This window comes from Lampetra planeri, chromosome 2 (assembly GCF_965212315.1).
Source record: "Lampetra planeri chromosome 2, kcLamPlan1.2.h2, whole genome shotgun sequence".
In the NCBI taxonomy this organism is placed as follows: Eukaryota; Metazoa; Chordata; class Hyperoartia; order Petromyzontiformes; family Petromyzontidae; genus Lampetra; species Lampetra planeri.
Genome location: NC_136108.1, coordinates 14473928 through 14497118, shown reverse-complemented (window position 1 = coordinate 14497118; position 23191 = coordinate 14473928). Strand labels below are relative to the sequence as shown.

General features: G+C 47.1%; 1 protein-coding gene across 1 annotated transcript in view; it reads left to right on the top strand.

The window, feature by feature from the left end:
- Nucleotides 1–23191, top strand: part of LOC144728694 (cyclin-dependent kinase 6-like) — a 51641-nt gene that overhangs the window by 19453 nt on the left and 8997 nt on the right. The window contains exons 3-7 of the mRNA XM_078608319.1: nucleotides 4492–4627; nucleotides 9828–9995; nucleotides 19368–19477; nucleotides 19775–19825; nucleotides 23023–23158. Of these exons, the coding sequence (XP_078464445.1) occupies nucleotides 4492–4627; nucleotides 9828–9995; nucleotides 19368–19477; nucleotides 19775–19825; nucleotides 23023–23158 (601 nt within the window). The remainder of the gene's footprint in view (nucleotides 1–4491; nucleotides 4628–9827; nucleotides 9996–19367; nucleotides 19478–19774; nucleotides 19826–23022; nucleotides 23159–23191) is intronic.

Here is a 23191-nt window from a genome sequence, read left to right as displayed (position 1 = left end):
CGGAATATACATTACTGGTCGTGGAGAGGATTGACACTTTGGCTTGAGCTTGCAGCCACTGCTTCTGGCGTGGAGTGCTTGACAGCAGCAGCAGCAGTAGCACGAGGGTGCATAGTGGCGGCGGCGAGACTGCTGAGCGCCAGTGATAAGCGATTGTTCTCGGGAATGTGTCTGCTCAGGAAGGGGTTTGTGTGCGCCCCGCGTGTGTCATCTGGAGCAATCCAACGAGTGCAGGTTGCAGTGTTTTACACTTGAGGGTTTGCTCACCCGCTCGCTTGTGAGGGGAATTTCTGGCATCGTCAAATATATATAGGGCTTATTTTTCTTCCATACACGAGTGCATTTAGTCAGAAAATGTGAGAACATTGACCAGTGTGTGCAATGCAGTGCTTCCTAAACTATAGCTTTGAGGTTTCGAGTAGTGCAGGATTAATAAAGCCTTTGCTCCCATTCATTTAAGCCGGCCGATTGTTTTTGCAGGCCGTTTTTTTTCACGCATTAGAAAATGTTGAATTTGGTCTTCTTTTCACACCCAGCACTCTGCAGGCTATTGCGGCAGTTAACCCGCTTTGGCCCCTCCTGTGGGGGCCATCCAAGGGGTTGGCGGCCGCTGCCTCTGCCAAGCATCTGCCGCTGTCGCTCCGTTCGCTTACTCGCTCCAACTCGCCCTCCCGACTGCTCGGCCCTGCCGTGGCCCCTCTCTGGCGTAGTCCCTGTGCGGCCCCAGTGCAAGTGCGCACCTCTTATAACAGCTTCCCCGTAGCTCACCGCTGCCACCAACACCGCTGAATACGGCCCATTTCCCGTGTGTGCCGAACGACCCCCCCACCCCGCTTCCTTGGGGCCCCTGTTCCATCTCCAATGCTCACCACTCCAAGTGGTCCAGTCCACAAAAGCGCCCACCACCTCCCGTTTAATTTGAACTTGCCGTGCATCTCACTGGTTTGTCCCTTCACTCGCCGTGCCTTGTCAGCTGGTTCACTGCAAATGTCTGGAGCTTTGTCCGAGCGTGTCTGTTTTTGCATGCACCAGTGTGTGTATGCTCCCACACGTATGCATGAGTGCATGTGTCTGGTCATAAGCTCAGCTTTTACCGTCTGATTTCCTGTGTCTGCCACACTGTACCAGCCACGGGACCTCCGCTTTCGTTGCCACATTCCCATCTGGCCTGGTCTCCTTCTCAATGGTCTTCAACCAAGGGCTGTCACCTGGTTGTAGACGTTTACAATTATCGTTGAGCAGAAAAAAAAACATTTTTACATTTGCTCTGCACACTACCACTGCTATCTACATCAACAGTCTTCAGTTCCTGCCGGGTTTCCACAAGTCTTAACGCAGGCGACTGTGCACAGGGCGGTGCCAAGTTGATCCCAGCGCCAACGTGTGGCCGTATTCGGCCACCTGCCCTTTCTTGCTGGACTCCAGCCTCTTCCCGTCCTACTGGTCTCACCCCAGAAGCTGCCCTGTCATCTCTTTTGCCCACTCTAAGCTAAACTAAAACTGTTATTATTTTACCAGATGAGGGCCGCTGAGCGATCTATTGTAGCTCTTTTTTTCAGTAGCGACCTGGCCACAAGTGATAGCCTAATGAAGTGGCTTATTGCGTGGAAATTTATAGCAGCCGAATACTCGTGTGACCTGCACAACTTTTGCCACCGGGCAGGAGGCTGAGCTGTGTGTGGGGTGCCTCCCCAGTCCCTAAGCAGGATGCCGTGTCATCCGCTACCCCCCCCCACCCCCCAACGCTTTGTACGTGACCCTTTATCCACCTCCAATGACCTCAACAACCCGAGCTGTTAACCTTTGAAGAGACGACCATCTTCCCTCCATCCTGAAATGCCATTCCTTCCCCGCGTGTGCTCAGCTCTTCACCGGCGCGTGTCTTTTTGGGTGAACCCTGCCTCCCAGGCAATGACGCTTATCTCATGTTGCTCTCCCTGCCCTCACTTTTTCCATCTTTGACACTACGATTTATTCATTCTACACTGATATTCTAGTTAGATTAATCTAATATCGTGGAATGTACCAATGTGTGTATTGTAGCAAAGATACCAATGTTCCTACGTGCATGAGTGACTGCACGATATATATCATTTGCAATGAAGGGATTTCCCCCCCCAAAAACTGTGGTTGTTTTAATTTTCCACAAAAAGTACAAGTGTAGGTGTATCCATTTCATCTATACGATAAGAATTGTCTATTACATTATTAAATAAACAATTTTAAATAACATTCATAGGAAACCACACGAGTGCCAGCCATTGACTCATAAATTGAGACTTCAGTATCTATGTTTTGTTGGCACAGTGTAGCACCATTGTATACTGAGACAATACCAAACATGCCTGCTTCAGAGGTTGTATATACAGGGCTAATTTTAGCAACTGAAATGCAAAGCCACTGGGGTGACCTCTGAATTGCTTGCAGCTGATGGCTGTTGACCGTGGGTCATCTCTGTTGCTACGTTGCAAATGGTGCAGCACCCTTGCTCCTGGCAAGGGTTCCTAACAGAGGCCCCATAGGAGTCGGTGTGAAGCAGCGAGCAGGGGCCAGACCCTGCTATTGTTTTTGCGGTTGAATGAATGATTAGGGTCTGCCTCCCCCCCTCCTAGAAAAAAAACAAGTGGCATGTGTTTGCTGATATCTCAATCTCTTACATGCGATCTCTGTGGGCGACCACACCAGGCCTGCCAGGAGTAACCGGGCAGATAAAGAGCCCCTTCTGTAGGTGTCTTCTACCCCCTCGAGCCCTACTCCTGCACTCCATGTCCGGGTGGGCTGGAGAGTCAGATCAAAGCGGAGCTGTTGATAATCCATGACCGGCACGCTCAGCTCAGCCTGGTCGCCAGGATGGTGGAGAAATATACAAAAGCCAAGAGTGCATGCGTGTGTGTGTGCGTCCATGCGAGCAGGTTCTCTCCGCAGCGTCTTTGTTGCGCCTCCTCGCAGAGATTTTTTCCACTGGAAGACCTGCTGCAGTTAGGCCCCGAACAGTGGCTTACGCCAGCCTGGTAGGACGAGGAGTTAGCAGCCAGCTCTGTTGTGCCTGTGTCCATAAACGCTTCACAAATATCTTCTTGGTTCTTTCGGTAAAGTCACGTAGAAGGGAAATAATAAAATAATAAAAATAAAACATAATAAAATAATTCTCACGACGTTTCGGCCACAACGCAAGCAGCCGTCCTCAGGTGAAGAACAGGTCTGTCTGTCATTCAGACGCTGTCTTTCCGACACACCTGTTCTTCACCTAAGGACGGCTGCTTGCGTTGTGGCCGAAACGTCGTGAGAATTATTTATTATGTTTTATTTTTATTATTTTATTATTTCCCTTCTACGTGACTTTACTGAAAGAACCAAGAAGATGAATCCCTGCAGTCACGAAAGCTTTAAATCGAAGCTTCACAAATAGTTGTGCTGTTTAACCCGTACCAGTCAGTGGCTTGTGAAGCATTAAATAATCAGTGATTGGACCGGAGACCACTTGAAGGGATCTCAGAGGTAGCTCGGTGACATCCGCTTCCGTGGGTCGTTCTTAAACATCAAGGGTTGCACTGCTCTGTGAGAGATTCGAATGGCCTCTTCACCTTTTGAAGTGAAACCGATAGCACAGTCTGGACAAAATTTGAGGGAAATTACACTTAAAAAATTAAATAATTATAGCTTCATTGTAATATGTAGTGGTCGTGAATGTTGGTTACAATTACACAAGAGGAATGTGCTTGTGGCACATGTTTCCAGTGCATCTGTATATATACACAGATATTACTTAATAAGACAATGTCCATTGTTTATCCAGAAAAAAACCCTCAATAGGTCTCAAGAAACTTATATATTTATATTTGTCTAAGAAATCTCTACCGAGTCTCAGGACTATTTTTAAAACACAGACGGTTTTAAAAACCCACTTACTGTCCTGTCATTTCATAAAACATCCTTCGATAATGTATTTTCATTGCTTTTTGCTCCTTTCGTGTTCTCTGGCCTAACCCTGGTGAGACAAGGCCATAAAGGAAAAGAAAAGTCTTTAGTGTGGGTCAATCAATTTCAAGGACAATGCATACATTATCATAGCATTTTTTTTGCATGTTTTAAGACACACGTGTGGTTAATTCAGACTTTATGCCTTGCAATAGGTGTCTATTTGATGTTTTAATATCTTAACACCTTTATTATCTACCGGAAAGGGTAAAGCCTATTTTTTCATTATCTTGATACCGGCAAAAAGGGTCCCATAGATAAAAAAAAACATTATCTGCTGGAGCCGACTTATGTTAAAATTAAGTTCTTATTCATCATAGATTTATTGGGTTTTTTTATTACTCATATGGCGCAGTTTTTTTTCTCTTGATTTATGTTGGCTTCATTGCTGTATTTAATTTTATTTGTTATGCTTTTGTCATTGAAGTGACCCAAACGAGACTATCATGGTATCTTGAATGCTCACCCAGTTAAACATACGACTTGTAGCTTGACCTGTGCCCTTGTGTCCAGGCTGTTTGACGTCTGCGCCACGTCCCGCACCGACCGCGAGACGAGGCTCACGCTCGTCTTCGAGCACGTGGACCAGGACCTGTCCACCTACCTGGAGAAGGCGCCCGCGCCCGGCCTCCCCGCCGACAAGATAAAGGTAAAAACCTCCGAGAGCCCCGTGGACTGTTCTCCAACACGAAGGGTCGCGTTGCTTATGAAGAGATTCAAATACCGAGCGATGCCTTGCCTTTTCCTGCACCTATGACGGCCAGAAAGCCGTGCACACGACAACACTCGGGTTCCCCCTTGACGGTTCGCCATCGCCGATCGCCGTGGGTAGTTCTTCTTTGCTGCGTGTGGCACGCACGCCTCGCTTGAGCTCTGTTACAGTTCTCTGCCCATATCTGCTCTGTGATTGGACACTGATGCAGATTCGAGCTTCCTCGGCTACAGTAATTGTAGAGTTGCGAATAATTGTAAATATGTTTTTTGCAGCGTGCGTTAAATGTTGAGAGTGATAATGGGAGTCGTGCCGGTGTGAAATGGCTGTGGCACTTGTTGACTTTTGCAAAAATGCATCATTTGGTTGGCAAAATAAAACTTAAATATAAACGTGTTATCATCATCATTGCCAGTAAGTAACATGTTGCTTGAAGGTCATTTTAAAAAATGCAATTTTTATCTCTTCCTAATTTATCCCTTGGTGAAGATGTTCAATAAGGGACTTGATATGAAATTGTGCCAGGTGTCTCAGTGGTAGAGTGAGAAGCCCCCAATCAGAAGGTTTTAAGTTAAAATCCTGGTTAAGTGTTGACTCAGCCCATCATCCCTTCGGGATCAATAAAATGATGGAGGTCAACAGTGAGAGACTCTGTCGCGCCCATATGACTATGGAATCTCCACAAATGGCTCAGGGATGTAAGAAAGTGATAAACACTGGCTCAATGATATTTTGAGCAGGAAATCACTTTGACTTTTGATAAGAAAAATGCTGTAAGTTATGCACTGGTTGCCCCACATGTAAGACTGTGCAGTGGCTTTGTGTGCGTACTTTAGCAACTGAACATGCTCTTTTTTCATGTACATCTGTTTATGACCCTCCCACCTTCCCCCACTGGAATACATCAGTACAATGGGCCAATGAATTTTATCAGTGGGTGTAAAGTGTGTGTTTATTTTCCGATTTTAACTTTTTTTGGTGTTATCTTGAACGCCATAAAATCACTCCGCAGGACAAGCAGTCTATTGTATGTGTTTCCTTTCACACCGACTTTGGTCGCACATGCTTGCAGTGGGGTGGTACCTGTGTTTGCAGTGGCATTGTTCTGAAGGTAAATGGGCCTTGCATGAAGGAATTGAGAACAGGTCACGACCTGTTGAGATGCTGCAATTGCATTGGAGTAGAGGTTTAAACCACCGAGGACACTATACTATACCAAGCGGCGTTGTCTCTTGTCAAATTATGTTAAAAGCAATAACGCCCTTCAAAGTTTACCAAAGAAAAGAGAGATGTCATTCTACCAATTTGGATGCCTGTTTTAAATATTACATTTCAGTATTAGGGCTGCATCAATAAAAATGTTTACGTCGATTCTTAAGACGTGCATCGCATAATATCTATAACCTTACATATATGGCATACAGTGGATTGACGTTACCTTTCTAGCCACAAGTGGCCACTGCATGCACCACGTTATTAAAAATGAGAGTTGAATCAAATCACAACCCAGAGTGGTAAAAATTCATTGAATAATTAGGAAGGAAAATTGTGAATATAACGTGTCCTCCATAAAGAAGCGCTGACGAAAATATTCTGTTATCTTACAGTTCCTCTGGGATCATGGGTATTAAAGAGGGGCTTCTTTGCGAAAATGTAAGGTGTCAGTGCACCCCTCTTTTGAAGTCGTATTTATTAACGAGAGTACGGTAAAAGAGTCATATTGGGACTGGTGGAAGGGAAACGCGTCTCCTGCTCCCAGGCCCCACACCCCATTTTCCCACTTTCAGGTGTGACAAAACCACCGGTGGTCTTGTGACATAAAAGTTTACAGCTCGCACCTGGCTCACACGCTGCCGATAAGCGGTTTTGTGATCGAGAAGTCGCTTGCTGCAGCCACGGCTCGTCGCTCCTCCTTCTCCCACCAGCTCTCTTGAAGCTTAGCACCACATGAATATGCAGGACTCATTGGTTCCCACACTCTGATAGCAGCAACGAAGGGGGTGTGCATCTGCCTGCGTTCTCGGTGTCTCCTCGGCCATTGGTCCAGTGTAAAAGCTTTCCTCGGCTGCTGCTCCAGGCTGGTTGAACACGAAGTCCCGTATTCGTCACTTTCTATTGACTAGAATTTCAGCGGCCTACGGCCTTATTCAAGCTCCTGCAGAGGGCTTCTTGGCGCTTGGCGCCTTGCCTATCGCCCCCACTGATGTCCTCTTCTCCCCCCCCCTCCCCAATGTGTGCAGATACTACTGACTATTTTATGTAGGGTGTGTTGTCATATTTGCCTACAAAATACATTTATTTTTGGGAGGAGGGGGGGTGGGGGAGTGAAAATCATTTTGTGGGGGGAGGGGGGTGAACTTATTTTTTTTGGGGGGGGGGGGGGTGGTCGTCGACAATTGTTGTAAACCTGTTGAATCAACTTTTGACCCCCTCTTCTGGGGGGGGGGGAAGGGGGGGCGGTTCTTTCAGGCCTTCTGAAATGTTATTATAATTTAGTTGTCGGACAAACGGAACGCCGGGCTTTTATAATAGATGTGATGCCCCCTAAGAGTGCGCATCCAAACGTGGGGAGTTTCACTTCAGTGCACCATCGCTGCATTGTTGTACCAGTTGACAGCTGTGAACTTAAATGGCACGTGCTCATGAATTTGACAATTAATTGGCAGCAAGACTACAATTAAAGTTGGCTTGAGATATAAAATATAGATAGGGGTTGATTACTTATTAATGCATTCAATTGCTTGTGTCGGAGAAGCTGCTTTTCTGTTCAGTTGTTGGGTTCATTTTTACAGCCTTTCGAATTGGTATTAAAACTTGTCTTTGTGGTCAACTCCTAAGCTGGACAATTGAATGAACAGCTGTTGGAGCACTCTGTGCTCAATGGACCTGCTGTTGAGCACTCATCTACAAATGCGGTTGCTGGGTCAGGAGGTAACTGTCGGAGGAGGATGACAGCTGCACGGGACACTGCGTTGCCACCAGCAGAAAAGAAGGCTGCCAAATTGTGGGGGGAGGAGAGAGAGAGATCAAGAAAAAAAAAACCCGCAAATGAATTGTGAGATGGACGGGAAACAATTGTAGTACGGCAGATGGCCCGGATGCTCTGTCCGTTAAATAAATAATTAACATTTCGGGCCAGCTGTTCATTTGCTGTGGTTTTCTGCCGGAGCGGAGTTTGGTGCTGCCGGTCCCCGTGGCTGTGCGCGCCGCTGCCGCTTCTTGGCATAATTAATAAAATGTGAGCTGACGCGGGCACAAAGCGGCGGCTGTGCGAGGCTGGGCGGCCGGGCCAGAGAGGGCCACGTGGTTGGGGCTGCCGGGCGCGGCCTGCTCTGGCAGCGGAAGCTCCGACGTGGTGGGTCTGCTTTCCTCAGCGCACTAAAATTCTCCCCTCCTCCTTGCTGCTGCCCCATCCGTGGCAGGAGTCTGAACAGCTCCTCCTCCCCCACCATCAATTCATGGAACACAGAGCCATCGCCTCGTGCGACTGCGGTGGGACAGGGATGCTCAGTGGTACACGAGCCTTTGCATCAAGCGCACATAAGTTGTTCCGATTGCCTACCTTTAAGCACTTTTGAGAAGCCTTGTGTGCAAAAGGAGTTTCATTGTAGTATTTTGTTGCCTTTATTTAACCTCTTGAGAGCCCAGTGATACAATAAATCCCTTTTTCTTCATTCTGGCAGTGTTGGTAGTGAGCCAACTGCTGCTCTAAATATCTCCTTGTAAATGTGCTTTATAACACAGTTTCTGAAGATTCCTAAAAAGTCGGTGGAAATGCCTAGGGCTCAGAGGGCCCAATCGAGGTCTGCTCGCCAATAAAAATACTGCGAGGCCGTTGAATAGAAAGACATGCGGTAATTGTTGTAATTTTGTTCTTCCATCCATCTGATTCACATTAGGCAGGATTCTCATAAAGGAGGAATGTTGGAGAGATGTGTTCGACCGTGGTGGTGCGCAAGGCGTGTGGGTGTTGGGGCAGGGGCCCCACAGTTGGGGAGCACCGGTTCCGCTCACGCCGCCACTATATGCGACGACGCGAGCATAGCGCAGCCGACGCCTGGCCTCGGGGGGCCCAAACCATTCAACCTGACGGAGTCTCCGAGGCCAGACAGGGGCTCTCGTGATAGCGCGGGCAGGCTGGCCTTGCGGCCCGTGTCCCTGCCATGTCCACCTGCTGATTTACAAATTGAATGTCACGAAATCGAATGAAAGTCCAGTGTTGGATGATCATCTGGTTTGTTTAGCCTGGAGTCGCTCACGTACTTATAGAATAGGTTTTCATTCAATGATGACCCTTGTAGAGTGTTGTGCACGAAGCCTATCATCCACGTGATTGTTATACTACGTAATAATAGTGGTAACGGACAGACAGGCACATAGCTAAATATTTGAGTAATACATTTTTACTTGATATGATTTTATTTGATCAGGCAAGGTTATGTTCAAGTACCAGCGCTGCTGTTTTACGGTGATGTTTCGATTATATTACTTTACCTGAAACACCTTGCCTCTCGCCTGCTCTGTCGACTCTCTTGAGGCTGAGTTTATGGAACAGGTGATGTGAAATTGGTGTCTGTGGTTACTGGCTCAGGCACATCAATCACAAAATCATCATATTTTGTGGCCATGTGCGATGCAGAATTTCTCATCATCGTGTTCCCGTTAGTATTACAATTTTTTTTCAAGATGAGCCTTGTACCACATGTCAGAATTGCCTTAGAAAAGTGCATTCATCACAAAAGCCATGGCAACATTGTTGTTGAAAATAATGTCGGTTTTGTCTAGGAAAGGAGTATAACACAAACCACTCGTGTGGCCCCTTTGGAGCTCACGTATAATCAAGACCACGTTTGGCAGAGAAAGAGCAAATTGTGCGAGGATTACTGGAAAGCATTGTCAAATGGGCACGCTACCAGCAGTGATTTCATTACATCTATAAACAGCTGTGCATGTACACTTGAAACGGAAATTCTGTATTTTCCACCATGCATGTGATACACAGTGCGGTGCCTTCTGCCTAGAATCTTGGCGCTTCTCCATTTGATACGCGAACGCGTTTAAACTGGCGCTCGTCAACAGCTAACGCCTCCTGTCTCACCGCCATGCCGACGCGTTGTGTGTGCCCTGTGGTGGCCAGGATATGATGCACCAGCTGCTGAACGGGCTGGACTTCCTGCACACTCACCGCGTGGTGCACCGCGACCTCAAGCCCCAGAACATCCTCGTGACGAGCGACGGGCAGGTCAAGCTCGCCGACTTTGGCCTCGCACGCATCTACAGCTTCCAGATGGCTCTTACCTCGGTGGTAAGGCAGATATGTTTGCACGTTCACTCTTTAGATATTGCAATGCTTTAAAGTGAAAGCGTCTCCTAGATAAAATGAATGGGTGATTACGGCTCATCTCCATCAGTTGATGGAAATATGTTTCTGCTACGAGTTTGAAATTTACATTAAAAACAAAATTAATGTAGCTAAAACAATGTGTATTTAAAGATGATGGTTTTAATAGTTGAGGCATCAGTTAAAAGACGCTCAAAGGCTAGTTGGCCAAAATATGGAGATCTTTCATTTTGGTGATATTTATAACTTGAGGCCGACTGATCACGTTCAGCTTTGTGAGTCCTAAGCAGTGTTATTCCAAATAGAGTGCAGCGATTCACACACTGAGCTATAAACCTAGCCGCCTGAGTCCTATTTTTGGCCACTGGTAACATCAGTGGTGAGTGTTTACTGAGCACCCCCTATTCACCAACCCACACTGCCCAACGTGGTGAAGTATGGTCAATGAACACCCATGACTGATATGGCATGGAGATGACTTAATCCAGCAATCTAACAGTGAATTGACAAAGGGCTGTAATTATATAATTACAGGACATGTATAACAGTTGTACAATTTTTGTCCTGGAGCATCTCTTTTGTTAAGCGCCCTTGTTTACATGATTTCGGTACAGCTGTTGAGATTATGTTAGGGTGATGAACCAAGAAATGGCCCGGAGCCCTTGGCGATGAGTGAATGGAGGCTTATTCACCGCCCGCTGGCACCGCGACACCTACAGATGCAAGTGGAGCTAATGGCCTCGAGCCGGCAAATTGTGCCTTGTTCGTTGACACCATAAAAGCGCCCAGATCGTTTTCTTTTTATGGCAATGGTGCATTATTTTTTGGTCCGTGCGAAAATGTAAATCTTGCCTTTTGCAAACAACACAAATTACTTGAGCTTTTAGTTTTGGGCCCAGACGCTTTCCCCGTCTCCCGTGCCAAGTCTCAAACTGTTTGCTGTGTGGTCAAAGTGTGGCTTTACGCAACGCTCGCACAGATGTATCTCCTGTTCATCAGTGCATTTCGGTCTGAGAGTTGCTATAAAATCTCTCTTTGTCCAACTTGCCGTTAAAAATAATCCACCACTTTTCATTTTTAAATGTGAAAGATGCCAACAGATTTTTTTATTCTTTAAAAAGTTACGGCTCATCTCTACTTCTCAAGCTTTACCATTTTAAACCAACTGCTGGCCCCCGGGCACTGTTCGGGGGAGCACAGTAACTTAAAACCTGCAAACCTTCAGGGAAGCCAGTGATCTCGATCCACTACTCGGTGCCGCAGGTCCCATGATGAGCTCCACGAGAGATTTCTAGCATGGCTGCGCTGCAGGAATTCAGATAACTATGTGATGATCACGAGCAATGGTGTCAATCCAATGCTGTCGTTGTGAGTGTTTCCTCACCTCAATGTGCAACATTAAATTAAACATGCAGTGATGGCAGAGGGGTTAACTTGGCACTTAATTCAAGACACAAATCAGTGACTTAATAACAATGAGCTCCAGGAAGTGGTACAGTAAAGTGGGTTAATGTGCATCACATTCAACAGTAACTCAAAACAGACGGCTCGTTGAGGAAATTTATTTTTATAGCAACTAAAATATAGTGTAACGATGGAACATCTGCATTTCCAACGCACCGCTCGAGGGCACTTTGCATCTGTGAATGAGCACCAGACAGAGTGGGGTGAAGATGCAGAGCCCTTGCCGAGGCACATGACGGCGCAAAGGGGGTAGGTGCCCGGCCGGTGCTGACAATGCAGCGCTTGTGCACTGCATTACGTGCTCAGCCTTACTCTTTGGTTCTTTTGGTAAAGTCATGTAGGTGAAAAAATAAAAAATAAAAATAATCAAATTAAATCACGACGTTTCGGAAGCAACGCAAGCTTCTGTCATCATGTGGGACAACCATAGTAATAAAAACCTGATTTCTAATTTTATTCTTATTTTTTCACCTACGTGACTTTACCGAAAGAACCATAGAGTATGGATCCTTGTAGTCACGAAAACTTCAAATCTAGAATGTGCTCAGCTATGTTTGGTTTCTTTCATATATAGTAAACATTTTTAAACCAAACCTCAATCCACTGCTGGATGAAGACATCCCCAGGCTATGTTGTTAATATATTTATTTTTTACCATGCTTCACCATGCTGGTCAGTACAGGTTGTTGGTGAAAAGGGGGTTGAGGAAGGCAGGAGTGGTTCGATTGTTAGTTGCTGCCGATGTTAACCGTGGTGGGGAATTTAACTTAAGTCGTCGGGATCCTAGCGCGGGGCACTTACCACTGCGCCACTGTTTCCCTTTGAATGACAATAATGTTCCTTACTCTTTGTTCTTTCGGTAAAGTCACGTAGGTAAAAAATGAAATTAAAATTGATAAAAATAAAATAATAATTATATTAATTTTAATTTCATTTTTTACCTACGTGACTTTACCGAAAGAACTAAGAGTATGAATCCTTGCAGTCACGAAAGCTTCAAATCTAGAATTGTCCCTTGCTCGTTTTATCAAAAGAGCCTCGCCAAGTCCCAGTACTTATTTAGGGGTGGATTGCCCAGTGCCTTTGGTTAAACAACACAAACGTTCAGGCAACGAGAACATGGAAGCAAACCAGGAGATAGGCGCTTAGGGAACCTTTACATTGAAGCACCACAGACAGTACAAATGCTTGGCTTATTTGCAATAAAAGTCAAAGTCTGGTAATTATCCTTGAGGGGCATGAAAACTGTTTGGTCTAACCCAGCTGAGACCTAACCTTGCCTGAAGGCTCTTCCTGTGTGTGACGCAGGGAAGGACGGTGCGCACGTGTGTGTGTGTGTGCGTAGACCTGCCCCCCCCCCCCAGCCTGTTCACTCCGCGCTTCTCGCCCGTCCATCGCCCTTCACTTGCTGCTCATCGCTCACCTGACTCCCTTTACCTGCCACTCCTCACCTTTGTGTTGCCCTTAATCTTTTGAGTTACTCCTTGCATGTTTGTTGCTGCTTCTCTTCGCCACCCCCTCACCTCTAAATGCCTGCCGCTCTTCAATTATTATCTATTGCCTTTTTCACCTGCGGCCAATTCTCTGCTGACACTGTGTTGGCAGTCCGTTTTCCACCTGCTAAACATTGCGAGAGAATCGCGCTTGTGCTTGTTGTCATTCAGTTCCAGTTATGCACTTTTATTATTGGAGAACAGGTGCTAGACGTGGACGGTAAGTGATTAATTTGTCTTGAAGTATCCAGCATGTGCACGTCAGCAAGTTTCACAGCCAGCGCAGCACACGCTGGTCCACTGTCGTGACGATTTGGAGCCCAGGAACTTGTCCAGCCAGACGCTGTTGTGAATTGTGTTGTAGCCAAGCTGTGCCGAGGACATCTTCTGTCATCTTGGCCTTCTCAGTTAAACCTGTGTCACGTGCCAGTGTAGAGAGGAGTTGTGTGATCGTGGTGAAGGTGGATGGACTGTCAATGTTTTGATATTGAGCTGAGTAGGGGATGATCAGCTTGAGGGATTGATGTAACATATTAAAGAAAAACAATGTCTTTTCATTTTCAAGTATTCCTGTTGGATGCAGGAAAAATTTAAGCTACCAGCACAATCTGGGCAAGTTCTTATCAACGTAAAACCTAGTAAGGGCGTTATAATATTATTAGCATTTTGTGGGCCCTGCATTGATGTAATTTTTAAACATCTAAAAAACCCCAAAGTAAAACATCTGCCGACTAGCACAGCCAGTGTATGTAGCACAAAGTATCATGTGACTTGGATTGAATTCAACAGAAAAAAAATCTGAAAAACCTCCCGGTGTTTGATGTTCTTTTTATCATTTGACATTTATCGTTTAAACTATTTAAATGTTTTCATAAAATAACGTTTCTTAAATGTACGATATCGAGTTGGCAAATAATGTAAGAATCAGCCTTGGGCTCCTCCTCCACCAATCCGCACTGAGCAGCAGGTGAAGAACCAGTTGACATTAATACAGGGTGATCCATTTATAGATACTCCACTTAAATAATATGGGAAAATGAGACAGTTATAGATAGTGATTGAGGGTTGCTAAGCATGGCCTCCTGCAAGCATCACATTCTCAGTTATTAGGGTTTTTACTGTTTTTAGTGTCACGTTTTTAATTGAACCGGTGTCACGGAATTTGTATAGTTTTCTTTTGCGTCGGTGTATGCCCCACATTTTTTCCTGGAATAGACACAGTGCGTGTGTAGGGTGAGGCACAGATGTATGAATCTCCATCATTGCTACCACCTTCTATCTGTTTTTCTGTAAGATATGGAGCCATCAAATTTGCAATATTGACTCACCTGATTTAAAGCTTTCGTGACTGCAGGGATTCATATTCTTGGTTCTTTCGGTAAAGTCACGTAGAAGGGAAAAAATTAAATAATAAAAGTATAAAACAATAAAATTCTCACGACGTTTCGACTGCAACACAAGCAATCATTATCAGGTGTGAAAAACACAGCAAGAAAATTTGAAAAAAGTGCCAAAATTTGAAAAAAGTGCCACTTTTTTCAAATGCTCTTGCTGTGTTTTTCACACCTGATGATGATTGCTTGTGTTGCAGTCGAAACGTCGTGAGAATTGTATTGTTTTATATTTTTATTATTTTATTGCTTCCCTTCTACGTGACTTTACCGAAAGAACCAAGAATATTCACTCACCTGTTAAGAAAAAAGTAAGAAGTTGATTATAAAATGGTAGATTATCTATCAATGCATCACCCTAGGTAAGTGCATCGCTAACAGGTCCCGGTCGCATCCCTTGCCCTAATAGGACATTCAGGCGGGCGGCTTGGCTCCGTTAGGATTGGTGTAGAAACGACTCGCGTGGGAATCTTTTTCGACGAATAATAATGCAAGGCGCCTTCGTATTTACGGGTCGACCAATAGGACGGGACCATGCATTTACGCACTTCGGCGTACAAGTAGTCCCGGATCGCGACGCCAATTCTCATTGTGCGCCGTGAACGCCGACTGCGGCTTAGGTCCTCGTGGATACTACCAGAAGCCCGCCGCGGCATGGATGTTACCGCTACCCAGTTATCGTGTGGATGTTACCGTGTGGATGTTACCATGAGGATGTCACCGCGAGGATGTTACCGTGCACGTCGCTCGTAGGAACGTCGCAGGTGGGCGATGGAGGCTGCGGCAGTCACGTCGAAGATTTTAGCGGAAACTAATGGAAGGTGATCCCCGGAACGGCGCATCCTGAGCACGAGTTGCGATGGGGCGGAGTGGGGAGCGTTTGCGCGCCGGGCAGCCATGCCGTGCGGTACTCACGGCAATCGCGATCGGTACGCAACCAGTGAGGGGTGGCGGCGGCAGCGGCGGCAATAGTGGCGGAGGCGGTGGCGGCAGCAACAGGCGCAGGCAGAGCTCTGCCGTAGCAGACGTTTCAACGTGAAGGCTTCAATGCGTTGGCGGTGATGGAGGCGGTGGGTGCCGAGTGCGGAGCCTGCCCGGGCATGCTGCCCATGTGAGCAGCGCAGCTCCTTAGCCGGTGTCGCTGAGCGCCTCTCTGCACTTTAGAGGGAACCTTCTGTTCTACTGCATCACTGCTCGTGCGAACTCACTTTTAAGTATGGTAGGTGATCACTTCTGAATTATGGTTACATTGAGCTGCAGCTCATTCAATTTTGTGGAAAAAGTTTGCATCCTCTTGAAATAGCAAAGCGTAATCATAACAATGAAAATCATCTGTAGTTATTTAATTGTTTATTATGGGGGCACAGCCCGCTACGTTTAGCAATGTTGAATGATAATTATGTGCCTGCATGATAATTAAGATGGAACAATTTGTACAAAGAATAAGTTGCAACAGATACATACCCGATTTAGTGTGATGAATTTAAGCGAATGTATTGCTTAATCCAACATTTTCTCTTCATTCCCCAGTAATTGGTTATGAGCAAAGCCAACGTTCTCAGCGATAGTGGACAATACGTTGTTAGCACGAATAAAAATCCAGTATTCGTTGTTGCCAATATCGCTCGTGACGGCACGCGTGCTGTTCCGCCAAGCGCTGTGCGGTGTGTGCGATGCCGCGGTGCTGCGGGGTGAGGATCATGGGTCCCATTCTGGCAGCCGGAGCCGCGTGGTCCTGGCTATGAGTCATGCGCTCGAGAGCCGCTGCTCCGTTTCCGCCCTTTGAGCTGGAGCTCGCGTGGGGCCTCCATCCACGCAGCCAGCTGGTGCACGCCGGATGCGATGGTGTTTGCACAGTAAGTGGGGAGGGTGGGGGAAGAGAACAGGCGGTGATCGTACTCAGCCCCAACCCGGCTCTGCCACCCGATGCACCACTCATTGCAAAAATACGCTGCGGTTCTCTTGGCCCGGAACTGAATTATATGGAATCGAAAGAAAATACTGAGAAATGAAATGCAGAAACTGTTATTTTGAGCACAGAGGCCATTCGCCTCTCTACTCTAAAGGAGCCTGTGCTTGGTTCTTACAGTAGTGGCTTGGCAGTGATGGGGGCGTAGTTATGGGTCGTACAAAACCTATACTCGTGACTAACCCAGGATAACTGCATCAGGGGGCGGCCACTCGGTGGCATGACACGATAAGCGATGATTCATCGGGCAATATTGCTGGATTGACCGTAAAAGCCATTGATGGTACTCCTGTAGTGGTGATCTTCCTCTTGTGCAGGGAGGCATGTGTGTGCAGGCTATCTGGCAAAGCAGAGTTGCTCCAGCAGAGACATGAGGCCAATGCTCCAGATTGCACAGGGCTGAGTGGGAATTCTAGATGGTAAAGTTCATGCCGATGCGGAGGGAATGCATTGCTGCAGGCAATAGCATGTCGAGGCCTTTATCTGGAAAGCATTAACTATCTACTGAACAATGAAAAAATGATGACAATCATCATCATACAGTACAGATTGTGTATGAATCGGAGACTGCTTTTAGTGTTTATTCTGTTCACTGCTGCTTGATTGACATATCTATATTTGTGAAGGTTACATGAGGCCAAAGCTGGTGCATGATTGGCTCCTGCGGTATTGTATATATGGTCGTGCAAAAAGGTAGCGTTTAGATCCCATGCATTATAACTGCGGTCTCTAGGGAGTCCCGTTTTCTCGTTAAGACCATGCCGGGTGGGAGAGTGCTGGGGTGGCTCGTTGCCACGTTTGTGGGATTTCTGAGAAAGCCTCTTCGCTTGAAGCACTGGTGGCTGCAGAGGAACGGATTGGCTGGGGTTTGCAACGTTGTGGGTTCTGGCGTCGTGATATCGGCGCCACGAGCGAGCGAGCGTGCGTGCGTGCGTGTGAGCGTGCGATGCCGCGCGTGTTGCGACCGATTATTGTCAGGATGTTCCCTGCGAGTGGTGGCCTAGGGCTGCAGCTTCCGCCGCGGTCGACTGTGCCTCGCCCGGCCGGGGGCCACTACCGGTTTTCTTTGAAAGCGAGCGCAGCAGCAGTGACCACAGTGCAGGCGGCCTGGGGCGCGGAGCGGAGAAGCCTTCGGCATAAAGAGGGCGAATCGTGTAGCCACCGCCAAACGCCCCGTTGTTGAGCAATTTGCTTTATTAACAGCATTAATTTCAGCAGATACATTTCAACGTTCTGGCTTACAACTATGAGCTGCCTCTGTTTCAAAGTGTAAAGGGTCTAACAACTTTATTTACTTGATAGTGTTCACAAAGTCTTAATGCTTCACAGATGAGTTTTTTTTACTTTAGTGTATTGTTGAATTGCACAAATTATCTAAATGACAGTCTTCAAAAGTCAGGAGAGAAAAAAGTCCCCCTGGCAATGATGAGGCATGACAGTGTGAGTGTCACTGTGCCAGATAATGTCAAGATACTGTCACGGCTGTTGGCTTAATGGTTTTGTGAAACCTAGGATTGCAAATGCGGCTGAGTTGGCCAAGATGCGTGTCACTCACACTTCCAACAGGAAGTCCTGTGCGCCGTTTCTGAACATCGCATCCAAAAAAGAGATTAATTTCTCCTTTGGTCTGAACAGTTAAATTGGCAGCAGTATACCAGTGAGAGCACTAGGTGTGTGAGCGCATTTGAGCAAACTGTGTCCTTTGTTGCTCCGGCAGGAAATTCCCGTCAGCAATTTATTTAACACTGGATTTTGACTCGTGTGTAACTTTCACATTGTGTTTTTGTGAGCTGCCATGGGTGTTTTTCTTTTGCTCATTTAATGTTCAGAGAATGTTTATGCGGTAAACTCGTGAACTCTAGTAAAGAGAAACTATTCCAATGTCCATACTCACTTGCACACTGGTGTAAAATGTTCACATTACATTGAGTGGTGTTAATGTTTACCGTTCAGAAAATTTACTAAGAAAACCGCCAAAACCTGTTAGCAGCATCACAGAAGCTCTGCAAGTTGCTTAGCCAAGAGAAGAGCTATGCATCCATCCATTGGTTCTTTAATTTGTTACACATTAAGTAAGAAATATATTTTGAATGCATTTCTGAATCATCAAATCAGTCATCGAAGGGCAGAGGTGTGGCAATGGGAATGTGAATGGCAGCGATTGCTGCCTAGGCCCGCCATGAGAAGGCAAGCTTTTCCGATTGAGGTCAATTTTGCCGAGTCAACAGCAAGGCCGGCCGCAGGCCGCCTTGACCACCGCACAATGACACGCTTAACCCCTTATCGGCACCAGTGCCAAAGCTGCGTTTCTCGCTGTGACTCATGGGAGGATTTTGCTCAGCAACAGGCCTATTTATACCACGTAGCTTGTGGCCCTCTGCTGACTTGACATACGTACCACAAATCTGAGACTCCTCTGATTGCTTGATTTAGTTTTAAGTCAAGGGGAAGACCTAAGACCCGATGGTGGGATACTGTGGAGAACAGATCTGGGAGGTTACGTGTCTACTGTGCAGCAACTGCGGAATCTGACGGAAGGTCTAAAGCATTGCCGACGCATAGGTGGCATCAACAGTTTTGGCTCTGGTGACGTCTTGATCTTGAATACAACTATCACGATTTACCACGTTTCACTGTGGTGGGTGCAACGCACAAGATGGACAGGATGGTGGTGGTGATGGTTGTGACAGCCTGTCCTTCACCCACACCACATACATACATGGCTACATGGTAACGGGGATGTTAGTGGTATTGACAATGCAGCATGACCCCTTTTCATTGCCACACCATGTGCCCAGATGTGGCCTCCTCTTTTGGGTCTACTGATCGTGACCGTTGGGTGTTTCTAAGGCGTTAGACAATGTCTACAGGTGGACGGAGTGGACTGGCGAATGTGGAAAGCGTGGGAGGTGCTTCCCGTCCCGGCAGTGGCTGCTGTAATGTCCAAGGACTCTTATAACGGTGCATGCGTGTGTGTGCGCTTGTGTGCTTGTGTGTGCATATGCGGCATGGGCTGCAGGTGGTCACGCTGTGGTACCGCGCCCCGGAGGTCCTGCTGCAGTCGAGCTATGCCACCACCGTTGACCTGTGGAGCGTTGGCTGCATCTTTGCCGAGATGTTCAGACGCAGGTATCTTTGCCACGGGCCACCCACCTCGCCGCACATACCATAAGCACAGGCCCAGCAGGGCTGGTTATTCACATGGAGGAAGGCCCTGAACCAGTCTAAACATTGCACACCACAGATGTTAGCTGTAGCTGGCAGTCAAACTTAGGTTGTTGGGTCCATAGTGCACTAATCACTATGCCACCTCTCCCCATTAAATTATTACTTGAAAAAGTTCCACTTTTTTAACGGCTTGGACTGCAGCCTGGTTTTTCGGAGCCGAGACACTGTTTATAGTAAGTGTCTCATTTTTCTTCACAGGCCTCTCTTCTGCGGAAGCTCCGATTTTGATCAGCTGACAAAGATTTTTGAGTAAGTATTGTTTCTTTAAAGAAAAAAACACATTATTTCCACAGCATTTTGTTATTTTTCCATTGTTGCCTGGACAATACTTGAAGCAATCAACATCCATATCATTGTTCACAACCGAAGGATTGAGTGCATTCCGCACAACCGAGTCACAGCACAAGCACATGTGATGGCGCTGCCGCCACTGCGGCCATGCATGTGCGGGAGGGAAGGCAGGGATGAGGCAGGGGCAGCGAGAGCGCAGCACTGGGGAGGTGTGGCCTGGGTGGTGGTGGAAAAGTGTCCGTTGCGGGTTAACTACGCTTATCTACGAGCCCTCGCGACTTCCTGCCTTTGCAAGCGTGGAGGGGGGAGACTCACAGGTTTTGTTCTAGTTTTTATGTTTCTTTCACCTTGGACTTCCTCTCTCATGTCAACACGTTGGTACCTGTGTGCATACGCAATCCTCCGTTCCCCCACGTCAGACATGAGCAGCTCTCACATCAAGTTCAGCGTGGTCTGTTCCATTCATGAATAGAGCACTATAAAACTTCAGAAGCATTCAGGAGGAAAAAAGCCAATTGCTGGCATCTTATTAAATTCCAGCCCTTTTTTCAATCCACCAAAAGATGAAGGCATCCTCACACCGTGTCGCCCATGTTGGTTTTTTGTTATCATACTTCACCACGCTGGTCAGTGTGGTTTGGTGAAGGGGGTGGGGAAGAGATGCCAGTACCCAGTATCGGTTTTAATATCACTCATAGATTATGTTAGCCTTGGCTAGGATTTAAACTGGGGTTGTGGGGTTCATACCACGGTACACTCACCACTATACCACTGCTCCGCCTGCCATTATTTGAATCTAAATGTCTTAGGTACAAACTTAGTTTTTAAATATATATCCTCACCAGCTGCTCAATTAATAATGTAATGTTAAGCACGGGATATGTTATATTCTGTCATATAAAAGTGACGATAATGGAAGCGAGATATACTTGTGGAGATACACGTGAGTTTAATGTCACTTAACATCATCTGCCTGTGTGTGCATTCAACCAATCAGTTTCTGGATCACTGTTGTGACTTGGGAGTAAACTCTTGCTTCACATTCTTGCTGCCCGATAATTCCCTCTAAACGGGACGCGCCTTCCTCGGGAGAGATTAACGGCTCCATTACTGCTTTACGGGTGTCCACGAGTGGAGGTGGGGTCCAGCAGATTGAGCTTCATTTCCGCAGCTTCCTCCCGCTTGTGACCTGTGAGCGAGGTGTGCCCCACTAATGGGACCGGCCCTGATTGGTCAACGTGTGGAAGCCCATGAACCAATTGCAGAGTTGACCGCTTGCCTGCGAGAGTTCTGGGAAATGCACACGCGGGGCGAGTGGGGGTATGAGGTTAGAGGTTGTGACCTTTGCTCCTTTCCTGGGTTGTTTAACTGGCCCTTTCCTGCCCCAGCTGATGAGTGCAAAACTGTTGGACAAGCAACTTCCATTATAAACTTAAAATAGAAACCACGACCTGACTCATGTGGCCTAAACCACCCTGGGGGCATTTGCAGCATCCATCCCATTTGACAAGTAGGATTCGATCGTGACAAGCCCAGTTGCCAAAAATGATAATGTTTCTGGAATTGTTTTGACAACGGAAATGCCTTGAGTTATTGTGTTGGTTTCAACCATGCACTTCACCCACTGCTTCACTTCTCCACACCGGAGCACAGGAAGCAATGTGGTGCCTGAGTAGCACAGGCACCATGCGTGTTCCACTTGAATGCGAATGCATGTATAAAGTCGAGCAGCTCTCCCCAAAAAGCGTCAATGCGCATTCATCTTCTTGCAACGTGCATTTTAACTGGAAATGAAAACACAGCAGCAGAATGTGAATTGTGTTCTGTGCAGCTTGGTAAGGGATTGCAATTTATGAAGGTGAACTGTCGTGTCGTATTTGTGCATCATTTCAAAATACATCAACTCAAGTACAGTATCTGAAACGTAAGCAGGTGAATGAACAGCCAGCAAATGTGTCCACTTTGACACCATTTCAAAGGGGTATCATTGGAATGTAAATGACTACTTCTCCACATCGCGAGCCAAGTCAATGGAATTTAAAAGGACCCATAGAAGTGGCTGTTACTAGTAGGAACTTCCTGGTTACACCAGCCCACAGGGGATTATTGTGTCCGTCGTGCAGGGAGGGGCTGGATGGGGAGGGAGGGGCTGGGTGGGGAGGGGCTGGATGGGGAGGGAGGGGCTGGGTGGGGAGGGGAGGGTGGGGAGCGAGGGGCTGGGTGGGGAGGGTGGGGAGGGGCTGGGTGGGGAGGTTGGGGAGGGGCTGGGTGGGGAGGTTGGGGAGGGGCTGGGTGGGGGGTGGGAGGGAGGGGTGGGGCTGGGAGGGGAGGGGCAGGTCACCCCGTGGTGCCCTTATACAACTCAACGTTTAACCTACTCACGCCGGCTTGTGCCTGCCCTCACAGTCGGCCATATTTGCGGAATACACCACGCCGCCGTTGACCCTGGCCATTGACCGAGCAACCCAAAGTTCCTACCAGCTCTCTCCGCGGGAATATGTTAATTGGAAGAAAAGCAACGGTCATGGCATTGGCAGAGAAGAACAGGACGCCGTGCGTGTCCCTGTGCTCTTTGAGATGAATCACTGTCACTCTGTGACAGGATATGTGACATCATACCAATTGTATCTTCCCAGCTAGAGTATGCTGCATATTTACCTCCATCGCCTATTCTCTTCCCTCCCCTACTCTTTCCTCACCCTCTAGTTATCCTCTACCATGATCACCCATTCCTCATCCCTTGAACGCCCCTATCCACCGAAATAATTTATTTATTTATACCGTTTTTTTATAATTATGTTAAAGTTACTCTATAAATATAAAATAAGCTTAGATGCCCCTTTGTCTCTGACTACTTATTCAAGCAACATAAGAGGCTGGTGCTGCTGACGCACATGCAGACACTGATGCTAATGCCGATGATGCTGATAGTCACGTTGAAAATGTATGCTGATGATGCTTATGGAAAGGCTGTTGCTGCAGGTGGTCATGTTGAAATGTTACGCTTAGGCAGATTGTGACACAAATAATTGACGTTGATTATGATGCTGATTGGAATGATGACGCTGATTGGTGATGGTGCTGACGCCGATGCTGATGGCAATGTTGAAAATGTGTTCCGACATTAATGCTGCTGCCGCTTCCATGGTGTGCAGTCTACTGGGCCTGCCAAACCGGGACGACTGGCCGCAGGACGTGTCGCTGCCGTACACTTCCTTTGCCTACCGCCCCCCACAGGCACTCAAAAACGTTGTGCCAGAGATGGGCCCATTGGGGGAGGAGCTGCTGCTGGTGAGAGGGGCTTGTTCTACCCCGGCGGCGCAA